Source organism: Aquila chrysaetos, chromosome 22, assembly GCF_900496995.4.
Source record: "Aquila chrysaetos chrysaetos chromosome 22, bAquChr1.4, whole genome shotgun sequence".
Lineage (NCBI taxonomy): Eukaryota > Metazoa > Chordata > Aves > Accipitriformes > Accipitridae > Aquila > Aquila chrysaetos.
This window is the reverse complement of record NC_044025.1, coordinates 1,890,670-1,904,415: the sequence shown is the minus strand read 5'-3', so window position 1 is coordinate 1,904,415 and position 13,746 is coordinate 1,890,670. Positions and strand designations below refer to the sequence as shown.

At 51.4% G+C, this 13,746-nt stretch overlaps 1 protein-coding gene across 2 annotated transcripts in view; it reads right to left on the bottom strand.

Moving 5' to 3' along the window:
- The window catches only part of PCDH1 (protocadherin 1), a 56,795-nt gene that overhangs the window by 28,627 nt on the left and 14,422 nt on the right, over positions 1-13,746 (bottom strand). For both annotated transcript variants that reach the window (XM_029997866.2, XM_029997865.2), the window contains exon 4: positions 200-419. In XM_029997866.2, coding sequence (XP_029853726.1) covers positions 200-419 — 220 coding nt within the window. The remainder of the gene's footprint in view (positions 1-199; positions 420-13,746) is intronic.

The window sequence follows — 13,746 nt, the reverse complement described above, 5'->3', positions numbered from 1 at the left end:
GTCCTTTCTGCTCTCTTGCTTTGAGCCTCACCTCTTCTCCAGCCTCCCAGCCCCACCAGACTTGAGCGTGACAAGCCTGTCCCAACTGAGCTCCTTGCCCCATCTCACCCACACCAGGGGAGGTGCAGCATTGAGGATGAAGAGCCTCGGGCACAGGGTCCCTGGGGAGGTGGCAGGCACGCGTGCCGCGAGCACATACCGTTCTCAGGGTGCTCCATCTCCCCGATGCTGCCATCGGGCGTGGTGCGTTCATAGTGATCTTCAGGCAGGGCTAGTGGCCCAATGCGGGGCCCCGACGATGACTTGCTGCTTGGGGTCTCTGATTCCTCCAGCCCGCTGTCGTAGTAGCTGTGCTGGGAGGGATCCTGCAGGTCCTGAGCCTGGCTGGCTGCAGAGAACGTCACTCGGCGATGAGGTAACTGGGAGAGAAGAGAAAAGCTGTTGCATCACGCACCCAGCAGATGAAGGCAAAGGCGGGGTCATCAAACCTGATCCCTAAACAGAGGCAGAGCGCTCCTGCCCAGCGCTCCCAACACCAGCAAGGTCCATCATCAGCCCCCCCCAGCCAGCCCGACAGACATGGTGCCAGGCTCCACCCCAGCCAAGAGCACCCCACCAGACACCACCCCATGCACGGAGCACACCTTGCACGGTCTCTGCACTCCCCTGACCCAGCAGCTCCCTCCATGGCTCGTGCGCCAGGCTCCTCTTCCACGCAGAGACAACCCTGGGCAGATGCCCTCTCGCATTACCGGCAGGCTCCAGAAAGGTCCCCCATTAGCACAGCATCCTGAATCATTGCCCCCCCCCTTCGCCTGGGGTCTGCACTTTGCAGTCAGACTCTGCATGAACGCTCGGTGCTCTCAGAGACCTGTTCTCAGAGACCCACCTGCTAAGCCCACCGGAGAGCCTCTCTAATGGGATCACTGCCCAGCGGTGACATCATCCCTCACCTTCCAGCCTCTGGCCTGACACCATCTCTCATCCTAAGAGGTTCTCCATCAAGGGTCACCATCGCTTCTTTTGTCTGCTTGTTAAACATTTCAAAGACCCTACTTCACACTTTCTTTCTCCAGCTTTGCCTCATGCTTGGAAGGAGCTCCCTGCAAACAGCCATTAAGCTACATCATTATCCTCCTCCAAATCCTTCCATAAAATCCTTCTTTGTCGTGATTACTGAGGAGTGGAAAGGGTAGCACAAGTTCGTAGGGCAAGAGCAGGATGATGAGTGCAGAGAATGAAACACAAACACCAAGAGAGAGAAAAAGACACAAAGTCACCCATAAATGCAGGCAGGAGCCCAAGAAACGAGCTATTTGATGGGGATCTGAAGGCGATCAGGAGAGAGAGGAACCAACACGCCATTTAGGTTGAATACCTTTTTTGCTGATGTCTTTACTACAACTGAGTGGCAATCAGGCATCCCACATAGCTAGCACCGATGAGGAAAGGGTAGGAATTGAGACTAACCAAGGGAAGGAACACACAGGGAACATTTAGATGAGCTAGCTGCTTTTAGGTTGGTTGGACCTGATTAAATTCACCCCAGGTGCTTAGAGACCTGATTTAAGTAACTTCAGAGCTGCTGGGGCTTTTTTTTTTTTTCTTGCTTTTTTTTTTTTTTTAGATTTTTTTTAAAGAATTTGTAGAGACTCAGGGAGCTTCCAGAAGACTGGAAGTGAGCTAAAATAGCGCCTGTCTTTAAAGATGAGAAAAAAGAAGAGCTGGAGAATTATAAAACAGTTAGCTTAATTTCAGTTCCTGGAAAAATACTGAAACAGATAAAAGAACTCTTTGTAAGTACCTACAAGATAACAAGGAAATGAGTAACAGCCACTGTAGGTTTGTCACAAACAAACATGTCAAGCCATTGAACTTCTTCCTTTGAAAAGACATCAGGCCTTGTGGATGGAGGAGGAGCAGTAAATGTTATATCTTGACTTTAGGAAATTTTTTGACACTATTTTAGACAATATTCTCATAAGTAATGCAGGAAAACAGTGTAGGTGCAGCATAGTACTTCTCTGCTTAGGTAATATAGTGCAATTCACTGCAGGGTGGATTCAAAGCATTTAGAAAGTTGTATTCAGAAAGTAATTACTGAAGACAGGCCTTTCAGCTGGGATGATGTATCAAATGAAATTCTTTGGGTTGTGTCCCGAGTCCGTCGCTAGCCTGTATTTTCATTAACTTCTTGGATGACAGATGTAGAATATATCTGTCACATTTGCACACTTGGGAAAAATAATCACTGCACAAGCATCAGGCTGGCTGAAGGATTGGGGGTTACAACAGATCATGGGTTGACTATCCATCAACAGTGTCAATCTCTCACCAAAAAATGCATCTATATTGGGATGTGTAAACAGGCGCTTTGTCTTTCAGTCACATAGGGATCTGTCTGCTCTGCTGGGCTCCAGTAGGACTTCACAGGCAGAGCTGTGTCCAGTCTGGGCATCACTTTCAAGAACACGTGTACCAGTTAAGCAGAGAGGAACAGAAAAAAGTAGCTGTTAGAAATCATAACAAACCATGAAAAGACTGAGGAAACTGGTTTGGGGAGGAGAAGGCTAAGGGTGGCAAAGCCAGCACTCTTCAAGCTCACAAGAGCCTTCTGCAAAGAGAAAGGTGCTGCTTTTGACCATGGACAGGCAAGAAGGAATGACCTTCACCTGCAGCAAGGAAAACCGAAGTTAGCCACTACGGAAAAAAATACAATGGTAGGTTTAGCCAAGTGTGATAGATTGCCAAAGCAGAAGGTGCAATCTTTGTCATGAAGGGATAGGCAAGCACCTCTCGGGAGGTCTTCGTGTACAGCTCTGGAGGAGCTGAGGTCAAGGCAGTCCTGCCCACAGCAGAACTCTGTGCAGATGACCCTCCCTTGGGTCATCTCCCTTACATCTTTGTAAGCTGTGCAGCTGTGTAAAGCCTGCAAAAGCCTTCACTGCACAGACATCACTGCCCACCATGCCAGGCAATGCTGTCCCACAGCTTCCTCCTGCACCCTGACTGCCTGTCTAAAACTGCTTTCCTCCATCACTGTGGCTCATCCCTAGCTCAAAGCTTCTACTTTCACTCTGTGCTCGTAAAACCCCAGACAAACAACTAGGGCTCCTTGGGGTGCCTGCAATAATACAAACAAACAGCCTCAGAAACCCAGCCTGTGACAGCTACTATCCCTCCCCTGAGGGGTCTCCTTCCAAATAGCATTACTTTTACCTAAAAAACACCTCCTTTAAATGTCAGATCCTGCCTGGCAGCCCTTGAAAGGGCTCTTCTCCTCACTGCAGGGCAAAGGCAATCCACATACAACCCTGCTCCCCTCCAACGCTTCACGGCAGCATGGCACTGACAGGGGTCAGTGCCCCCTCGTACTCTGCGCAGTCCTAGTAGTAGCTTGTGTCTGGCTGAAGCTCTCCACCCGAAGCGCCTTGTTCTGGAGTCATGGAAAGACTCTGAATCCATTTGTCTGGCACTGACTTACAGAAATTGGGTTTTGTTTGACCTTTCTCTGCTAGGTTAAAGAGCCTTTCAGCACATGGTGTTTTCTACACAAGAAGTTGCTTGTACAGTGCAATCAAGGCATGCCTCAATCTTCTTTTTGAGAAGTTAAACAAACCGGGTTCCTTAAGTCTCAACCTGCAAGCCAGAAAATCAGTTTTTGTGGCCCTCATCTTTCCTTGCCCCGGTTTTTCCCCACTCCTCATCAGAGGCGATCCTGCAGGACTGCTGGTGCCATCTCACCAGGGCTTTCTGCAGAGCCTTTCTTCCTCTCCTACCTCTCAGGTTTTTTCATCTGAGGACTGTATTAGCCCTTTGGCGGGAGCACTGTGAGTGCTCACACTGAGCTACTCATGCAGTGTGACCCTTAAATCCATTTTAAAGTCAGTGCTTTCCAGGATATAAACCAGCATTCCCTATTTCTCAATGTACAGCTTTGCATTTGGCTGTGTTAAAATGCACTTTGTTTAAATGGGCTCAGTTTACCAAGCAATCTGGATTGCTCTGCATGACTGCTCTATCCTCATCATGATCTCCCACTCCACCAATCTCCGTGTCAGCTGCAAATTTTATCAGCGGTGATTTTATATTTACTTCCAGATCATTGATTACAACGTTGAATGGCAGCGGGCACAGTACTGTTGCCGAAGAGCTCCTCCAGGAGAACCTCGTTCCACAAGGACTCCCAACCAACGACTGCTTTTCTTCGCTAAGCTGATAAACCAGATCTTCATCTATTTAACAATGCTTTACTTATAATGAGTAGTGTTAATTCAAAATAATAACAATAATAACAACATAACATATTATCAACTCGGCGTCTTCATCAAACTCCAAGTTGATCAGCTGCATGCTGTAATCTCACACCACCATAAAACAAGCCCTGCTGCTTCAGACCCACAGGTACGCCTAGAGCAGATCCTGTTCCTCACAGTGGCCAGGAGCAGATGCCTAAGGAAAGGTTTAAGAGCTGGACCTGTCATGTAATGACACTGCCCAGTATCCCTTCCCATCAAACTGCATTGACTGACGTCAGTGCTATTTCCATCATTGAGTTTCCTGCTTTAGCTATTAATCCAGTTGTTCCCTGGGGCTGGCGAGGACAGTGTGCAGTGCACACAGCATCCCCATCACTATTCCAGCTGGCTCACGGCATCACTGCCCTCCCACTCCTCCTGGCCCATCCCGGCGTCCCCAGCTCCATTAACACTCCCAGATCAGAGAGCTCCTACTCCAGACCTTTGAAGACTGTTTGGCACAAATTATTTTATTTGATTATTTCAAATATCACTATTTCAAGGAGATTATATTTTTAATGTCTTTGCTGGTTACCAATGCATTGGCATTTATTGAATACTTTTGCATTTTTCTACATAATTAACAATTTTGCAATCTCCATTTGGAAACGACAGTTACTAGATTCCACCTCTTTCTAGCACATTTTTTAAAGTACTCCTTTTTGTGTTTAGCTTGTCAAAATTGATTTTCTCCCAATGTTTCTGGCTTTCCTTGTCAATTTTCTACACTCCATAACTACTCATTTCTACTAATTGCTATATACTCCCTCCCTTTTCCCTTTCTCCCCCCCGCCTCCCCCAGTATTTCTTGTTTTTCTATTTCTAACTGCTGTCTCCACTTTGCCACTGCACTAGAATGGGATTTGGGGCAAAGCTGTTTATTTTCTTAGCTGAGGAACTGTGGCTCTGAAAAAACTCCTTTCAAGGGCTCCCCAGTGCTCACTCTTATATTCCTGATGGGGAGACCTGCCTGTGCCAGCCTGTACATCTGAGGAGCAAACTGAGCCCCCGTCCCTGACTTTCCACAGGGAGCACCGGCAGTTGCCTCCAGCAACGGCGGATGCTCTGATGAAGACATTCATCCCCTGGTAAATCCTGCGGGTTTCTGTTGTGCTGCAGCTCAGTTTTTTTCCTGAGCAAGGAATTGTTTGCAGCTCATACGTTTAATGACCCCCATCCTCTGTGAAGTGTTCTCACGCCTTTTTAAGTCCATGCCTGCTTTCGGCCTCTGTGGCATCCTGCAGCAATGAACTCTCTGCCCATGTGCTACGCGGAAAAGCACTTCCCTTTGGTTTTACATCTGCCGCCTGGCAATTTTTCCTTGAACTTCTCCTACCTGCAGGGTTATGAGAAAACATGAGTAATTGCTCCTCGCTCTACCCCTTTCCAATTTCACAGATCCGCTCTGCATCCTGCTCCACTGTGTCCTCTGTGAGCTGCAGCGTGAGAGTACGCGCAGCCTGTCCTCCTGCAGACGCCGGGCAGGTCAGGCCAGCTTTGCTGCCCTTCTCTGTGCCTGTTCCAGCTCTGCCACGGCCTTTCCACAATGGGGAAGACAGGGTCGCACCCACCGTTCCAGTTTTGGGGCTTCTCTGACAGTAGCTGGGACTTGTTTTGATGAGAAATTCTCTCGGGCTCTCCCCGACAGCCTTCCCCAGCCTGCCTACACACCAAAACCCCCAACACCAGTCCCTGACAAGGGGCTCCTCGTCCTGATGCCCTCTACCATGAGGGTCCCCACCCACGGGTGCCGGAGAGGGACTAAGGGGACCCCCTCCCTCCTCAGCACCACTCTGCTCCCTCCTGCCTCTCCCCTCCATCGCAAACATCTCCAGCTCTCGTCGGGACCCGCACCAAGCCGATTCTCCTTGCCAAACCCAGGGAAAACAAACTCAGCCAAAATGAGAGCAGCGCTACAAGGGAACAGGGCTGCGGGGTGTCACACGGGCTCCCCGCAAGTGCACGGCATCACCCTCTGTGCAGATGGCATGGACCGAGTGGCAGGAGATGCAGTCCCATCTGACGGACAAGAAATTGCGCTGTTCACAAAGAAAACCTTAAAATCTGCCCCGGGCAGCCTTTTCCTGCTGACAGGAATGGTGCAGTGCAACAGCCCCCACAGAGGTGAGCCACCCTGCTCCCTCCTGAGCACCGATTAATGCTGGAGTGGTAGAAATATCAAAATTGTTAACTACCTCGCTGCTGATCCGAAAGCAGGATCCGCGGCGAATGGGCTCATCTGGCAGCCTCCAATTGCTCCTGCACCTCCCCACATGCCAGAAGCCTCAACGGCCTTTCAGCCAGCTGCCAAAGGAGCTTGCTTCCCCAACAGCCGCCACAATGCAGCAACTCACAGGGCTGAAAGTGAAAGGCAATGTCAGACCCACTGCCCAGAATATAAAAATAAGTGACAAGGGAGCCATTGTAGCACATGAGTTCCTCAACTTCAGATTAATTCATGAACCCCTCTCTTTTACAAACCAACCTGGAGCTCTGCAACATCCCTGGTTACCGAAAAAAAAAAAGATAAGCCCAGGGACCATGCCCCAAACTACACAGATGCAGCTTTTCATGTATGGAGGCTTTGCTGCATGTGGGAATTATTTTATTTGCTAGCGTCATGTCTGGAGAACAGCACAGCTCCAGTGCAATGCAACACAGGCCGCAGAGCAGGAGGCTGAGGGGAATGTTATGACCATGGAAACCAGGGCAAGCCTCGAGGAAAGCTGGAGCTGAATTGCCAAGAACCATCCAGGGCAACGCTCTAGCTCTAGGAAAGAGGACACAAGCTCAGCTCTTGGCCATAAGCGGTCGACCATTTTACAGCTCATCTGAGCAACAGCACGTGCTTCTGGTGTCTTGGGGTGAGGACGGAGTCAGAGCAGAAAGCTCTCCCCATTCTTTCCTGTGCTACCCCAGCAGCACACCGTCTGGCCACTGCACTGACTTTTGGAGAAGAAGCTCCCCAAGAGCATCCCCCACTCCTCCTGCACCCACCCTCACGCCCAGGGCTGCCATACCTGCACGTGATGGGAAGAGCTCACAACGTTACGCGGCACCAGGCAGAGCAGCACGATGAGAGAGAGTGTCTGCGTACAAGCAGCAAAGGCAAATGCTGCCCCGGCTTGGTGTCAGCCTCCTGGCACCTGTAGCAACCCTCTGCTCCTCAAGGACTGCGTTTCTCCCTCCTGTGCCCCTCTGGTCCCCTTTGTGGTCTCGGGATCCCGTCTGCCCCAGATGTTCCTCCCTGCCCTGCCACAGCATCTCCAGGTCCAGATTTTCAGGGGCACAAGGGCTAACTACCACTTTGTAAAATGGACTGAACCACGCCAGAGCTGCAGTTCCTAGCAGTACTGGATTGCTCCCTTTTAGCGTAACACGAAGGAATTGAGGAAAGAGCTGGTGCAGAGCGAGGGAACAGGTCCCGGGGGCTCTGCCTGCTTTGGACAAGGGAGGGATGGAGCAACCAGGCAGGGCAACTGCCTGCCTGGAGCTCCAGACACCACAAACAAGGGAGGGTGATATATGGACCCAGCTCTAAGCAAAGGTGTGGTCTACACACACCTGTAAGACCCCTCTGGCATTCAGAAAAACTGTTCAGGCCTTCCCAGATTTTTGTCACTGAAGGTGGTGTCTCCAAACAAGTGCTCACAATTCTGGACAGGACTACTAGCAGACTTAAAGGCCCAGTTTTCTGATCTACCAGACTGACGACTTGCTGGGATCACCTCCACCACAGCTACTGTGGTTGCACAAGGCACAATAGCAACAGGGCTGACAGCTCCAGTCCATCTGATGTTCATAAGGTCTTGTTTGATGGCTGTGCTCTGCCCACAAATCCTTGTCTCCATCCCCATCCCAGTGTCTGAAGTAAGGGTTGTTCCCAATAACCCTTTACCTCTTTCAGTGTTGACAAATGAAGCTACAGAAGGAATCCACCACTGGAGGAAAGACGCACAGGAATCCATGTGAATCACGCCTCCCCAAACCAGGTATTATCTGAAAAGCAACTGCTCGCTCTTCTAAGCGGCTGTTTGCATGGCTTCCATTGCTGACAATTAGCAAGTGCTGACCTTGCAGTCAGAAGAAAGGTGCTACAAGTCCTGCTGAAATAATGGTAGCAGAACAGCCATCCTAAAATGGACATCAAATCCCAAGGCACTATTTAATGAATAAATCTGGGTAAAATGTGGGCTGACGCCACATAGGTGCCCTGAAGCCTCCTGAAATTTGCATGACGCTCAAAGAAGCCGCCAAAGCCCGGTGCCAACCTGCCTGGTCAGATCGAATTTATCTAACTCATAGCAAGATCTAACACAATTAGAAACCCATTTAGACAGCCTCAGGACAGAGATTGCCTAACCTCTCAGCCTATCAGAGCTCTGAGCCCATCAAAGATGTGCAATTTGGCTTTTCTTTGGTTGAAATTAAGACTGGAAAGGAAAATACGGAAATAAATCATCTGAAGGGTAAATCATAAAATCTAAAGGGGTCATAATCTTTATGGAATAATGTCTAAATTGGAATGACCGTGGTGTCCTGAAATGTCTATCACCTTCAAGCTGATAATAGAGCCATTTTGTAGATAGTTGGTATAGAGCGGAAATTGCTCAGGACACAGAAGGAGGTCTCATAATCACGTTAAAACCATCTGAAGATCCCAGGGAGAAAAAGGTTCCAGGACTGGGAGTAACACTTGAATAAAGCCCTCGAGGAATCCAACAGCTGTAGAGTGGGAAAATAATGCTGGCAAAATAATGAGCTAATCTGGCTCCCAGTTGCACCCAGTGGAGCTGACAGATAGTATTGAAAGCTCTGGGGAGAGCAGGGGGTCCGAAGCCGTAGACTCAGGACTCTAAAAAAAGAGAGATAACCAGGAATGCTTCAATGGAAGACTTTGCATGGGAAAAATGTCAATTTGTTGAAATTGGATCATTTTTCAAGTGAGTTTCTTGTTTCAAAGCTGGGGCAGGGGGGATATCTTTGCTGACATGCAAAAATGAAAAAAATGATGCTCTTGCAAAGGTAACTTTCACTTCAGAATTCAAGCCAAGTATTAATTATGAAGCTAAATTCAAAAAGGTCAGTCAGAATCATGCCTTCAGAAATTACTAGGAAAAATATATATATTTATACAGCTATATCCATTGATTAACTTGAGCCAAAATAGAAGAAAAATTGTCAATTCTTGCTGATATGTTTTCAAATTGAAAATTTTCCTCTGATAGCAACCCTGTTTTCTAACCACCTCTATTCCCATAGGCAAAGGGCAGAAGCTTTTCCTGCTTAGTCAAGGAATTGTGTCTATTCCATAAGTCTGTGCACAAACACACTCTAGACATCAGCAGAGCCCTCACTTTAGTGCTCTGCAACCAACCTGCACCTAATGATGAATGATGATACTGGGTAAGACAAGCCTTCATTTGGAGAGATCAAACAGGTAAGAGGTAAGACAAGTAATATTGTAAGGCTTGTTAAGGCCACTTATCTTGCCTGCACTGGTCTGGCATTGCCACTCTTACTGGCACAGGAATCCTAGTAAGGATGAGCTGAGGACAGCTTTCTTTTACCCTATCCTCAAATCCCGGGTGAGCTGTCAAGTCCTTGGGCCAGAACTTGCAGGTCGTGGCTCAAGAAAAATTTCCTGAACATTAGAGAAGGTTTCTGAGCTCTATTCTCTGGGCAAGACATGTCCTGATAGTCCCTAATAAACTGTGATCTACTTGAAATCCTTGGAAAAAACAACCCAAGCTCCTCCAGGCACTCCCAGAGCCTTGAATCACAACACCTTGCCCAGCCTGAATAATAACGAAGGGCTCTTCAAACATCTGAAATACTGATTTTGCTTTCTACTGGGCTTGAGTGCTTTTGATGAAGAAGCAGAAAGATTAACAGATTAGTATAAGAGGAACATCAGACATCACATTAGCAAGACATTTAGAGCACGATCTCAGTCCCAAGCTCAGACAAGAAGTTCCCCCCTCCAGCAGGGATGGATATCTGTCAGAGTCTCCCTGGGATTCCTGCCTCCCTGGCAGCAGCTTTGCAGCTGCTCAAGAGCATTGGGGAGTTTGGAGCATGTGAAATCCAGGCCACGTGGGAGCTAAATAGCTCCAGGCTTTCAGGTTGCTCAGGCCTTTAGAGATGTCTCAGAGGAGCTGAATCAGGGCACTCTGCTCCGAGAACTTCACTACGGAGCAGGATCAGTTCCAAGGGAGAGGTGGCGATTCGCTGCCCTCCCGAAATGATGGCTCTAAAGACAGCTTTGATGAAACCTGCCAAGATCACCAGCCATGCCATGCCACGTTTAGATAGTAGATCAGGAGGCAGGTATTTTGCAAGTGAAGAGGTGCTCAGAAGGTTGTTTACCTCCCGGGGCAGGGGCATCTTTAGGGATCTTTGGGCGGGATCCACAAGGCATGGCTGTGAATGCCAAAATGGATGTAAATGATGAGATAACACACGACCTTTCTCCTGCCCTCCTAGCAGGTCACTGCCACAAACCTACTCTCCCACCCACTCTTTCCTGTGAGCATCTGAAGGACTGAGACAGTAAACAGCTTACACCACCGGAAGACATTCATGCAAAACAACTAGGAGACATTTTTAAGGGATCTTGGGGAGTTGTTTTCTTTCTGTTCCTTTGTCTGACCTCCTCTTTGTCTTGTGCTTTCAACCCCAGGGTTGAGTCAGGAACCCCACTAGGAAAAGAAACCTATACTGCTGGTGGAATATGGAAAGCAGGTCCTCAAGGGTGCAGACTGAGACCTCCAGAAAAGTCCAGAAAGTCAGAGAGAAGACAAAGTCAACAGAGGACCTACTGGGGGGTGGCTGAGTGGGTCTGAGTCGCAGGTGACCCTGGCTCCCATAAGTGAAACCAAGACCGAGCTTCTTCCCGGTTGGACTGATGGACACTGAGCTAGCATCAGAGGTGACAAGAAGAGGGGGGAACAAGTGCCAGAGGTGGCCTGTGCCCCTGCAGCCAGGCTCCTCCCCACCCACGTTCAATCCTTCTCCGCCTCGGCCAAGCAGACTGCGTGCTTCCCGGGCTCCTGAAGGAGCAGGGGACTGTGGGAAGAGTCCCTTTTGGAGTAATCTCCATCAACCATCTTGGTTTCTCCCAAGAGCAGAGCTTGGGTTGTGTAACTGCAGCTTGGATGGACCGGCTTGCAGGGCAGTACGTAGGAGCACAGCTCTCCCGTGGAGATGGGCTGTGCCCGGGGTTTCAGGGGCAGGTGCTCTCACACAACAGGTATGCATGGGGATGGAGGGTGGAGGGGGAGGAAGGTGCTTTGGGCTTGGCACAGGGCTCAGCTCCAGGGGCAGCGTTCAAAAGAACATGCCGGGAAGAGAGAAATTTGACGGGCTACCGCAGGGGCTGAATGTCCAAGACGCCACAAACCGTGAAGGGGAGCTCCTGCTCTTTGCGACCCACCCCGGCACAGCCCCACGGGAGTCAGCCCGTGCACAGCTCCGTGGCTCTCGCACCCGATTCACGCCGGGGCTCCTGGGTGGACACCAGCTCCAGAGACACAAGTGCACAGCATCCACCTCTTGGCTGCTGCCTCACACCCTCCTGGGGCCGCCCTCCCCGCCTTGAGCTGACACAGTTCCCAGGGACAGAGCTGCTCTGCGCCCCTTTGCTCCACACATCCTTTAGCCCTTGCTCTCCCCCGCAACACCCCACCCCATCCTGCCCTACATCACGCACCCTCTCATTACCCCAGCCTCCTCTCCATCCTGTCCCAGAACATCCCAGCTCTGTCCTCACCCGGCAGCACCCCACCCTCCACCCCCTCCAGCCTCATCCCCCCTCCACCCTTCACCCCATCCATGTCCTGCTGGATGCTCTCTGGGCGGAGGGACCACAAAGCGCCCGGGGACACGCCCCGTCGCAGCATCGGATTTTGCCCCAGGATTTGGGTGACTGATTAAGCAGGCTGCAGGGCTGGGCCCTGCTCCAGGCTGGTTTGTGCGTGCAGGGAACAGCACTGCAGCTGAGAGCCCGGCCGAGCGGGCAGAGCAGTGCTGGGAATATCAATCAGTGCGGCTTGGACCAGGCGGCTGCCCACACAGCCAGCGCTTTCATCGCACAGAGGTTCCACAGCTCGGCTGTCAGAGCCAGCCAGGGACTCAGCCCTGTGCTGTGGAGGGCTCAGCATCCCTCTGTACTGGGGCCAGCAGACAGCCGGTCAGGAGAGACTGATGGGGAGCAGAAAGCAACAGGGAAGGGGGAGGTCACTGCCCGAGCAGAGCAGGGGGAGAGATCAGGAGAGAGGGATGGAGACTAGATACAATTGTGAAAGAAAAGACGAGAGGATAGTGGGAAAAAAAAAGGAGAAGCCCCCCAGATCCAAGCTAGGAAAGCCCGTGTTCACCACAGGCCAACACTGGCTCCAAGTGCATCAGGCAGGGGAGAGCCTGGGGGTGTGAGAATTGAGAACAGGAGGGCAGGGAGGAATGAGCAGCATCTGGCTCAGCAGGGTGGGAAGAGGGGACCTGGCCAGAGGTGCAAGCCACCCAGGCAAGCCCAGCCTGATACGAGGAGCCCCAGGCACATAGCACAGGCTGGGCGAGCCTTCAAGGGAGCAAAGGACAAGGTCCCAAGCTCTGGTGAGGCCAGGGACTGTCAGGCAGGAGAGACTCGATGCTCTCCTCAATGGGATAGGGACAGTCAGTGCCACTGCCTCCTTGCAGACACGCTGCTTACAGAGGAGTCGTCACCTGCCCAAGGCTGCCCACTACGTACACCCTGCTGTCACCTCCCACCGCAGACAGGCTACGTACCCCCCACTGCCACCGCTCCACACAACAGAGCTTGCACATAACCCTGTGCCGCCTCTCCCTGTGGTAGTGGCCGCGTACCCCCCTGTGCCTCCTCCGGCTGCAGCACAGGCTGCACATGCTGCCACCTCCTCTGGGGACAGGGGCTGCACCCCTCCCTGTGCCACCTCCTCCCGGAGGAGACAGGCTGCACCCCTCTGTATCACCTACCCCTGCCGCACAACCTGCGCACGTGCCCCCGCTACCCCCCCGCCACGGAGATCGCACGCACCCCTGTGCCACCGCGCTGTGGGGTACGGGCTGAGAGCACCCCGCTGTGGGGTACGGGCTGAGAGCACCCCGCCGTCACCTCCCACACGCGGAGCGCAGGCTGAGTACACCCGCTTGTCACCTCCCCCTGCAGCACAGCCTGCGCACACCCACGCTGCCTTTGGCGGTACAGGCCAGGCTGTATCACGGGGTTGCTTGTCGCCCATGGCTGAAGCTCTTCATTTCGGGGTCCCAAATGTCCCACGGAGCTCTGCCGGGCAGAGGTACCCCTCCCTGCCATAAACCGAAGTGCACAGACCTGCCGGGAGCCATGGCGCATTCCTGCCTCGCTCGTGGGGCTCTCGGCATCCTCACTAACTCCCCAGAAGCCAGCATGGCGTACGACCCACTCCTC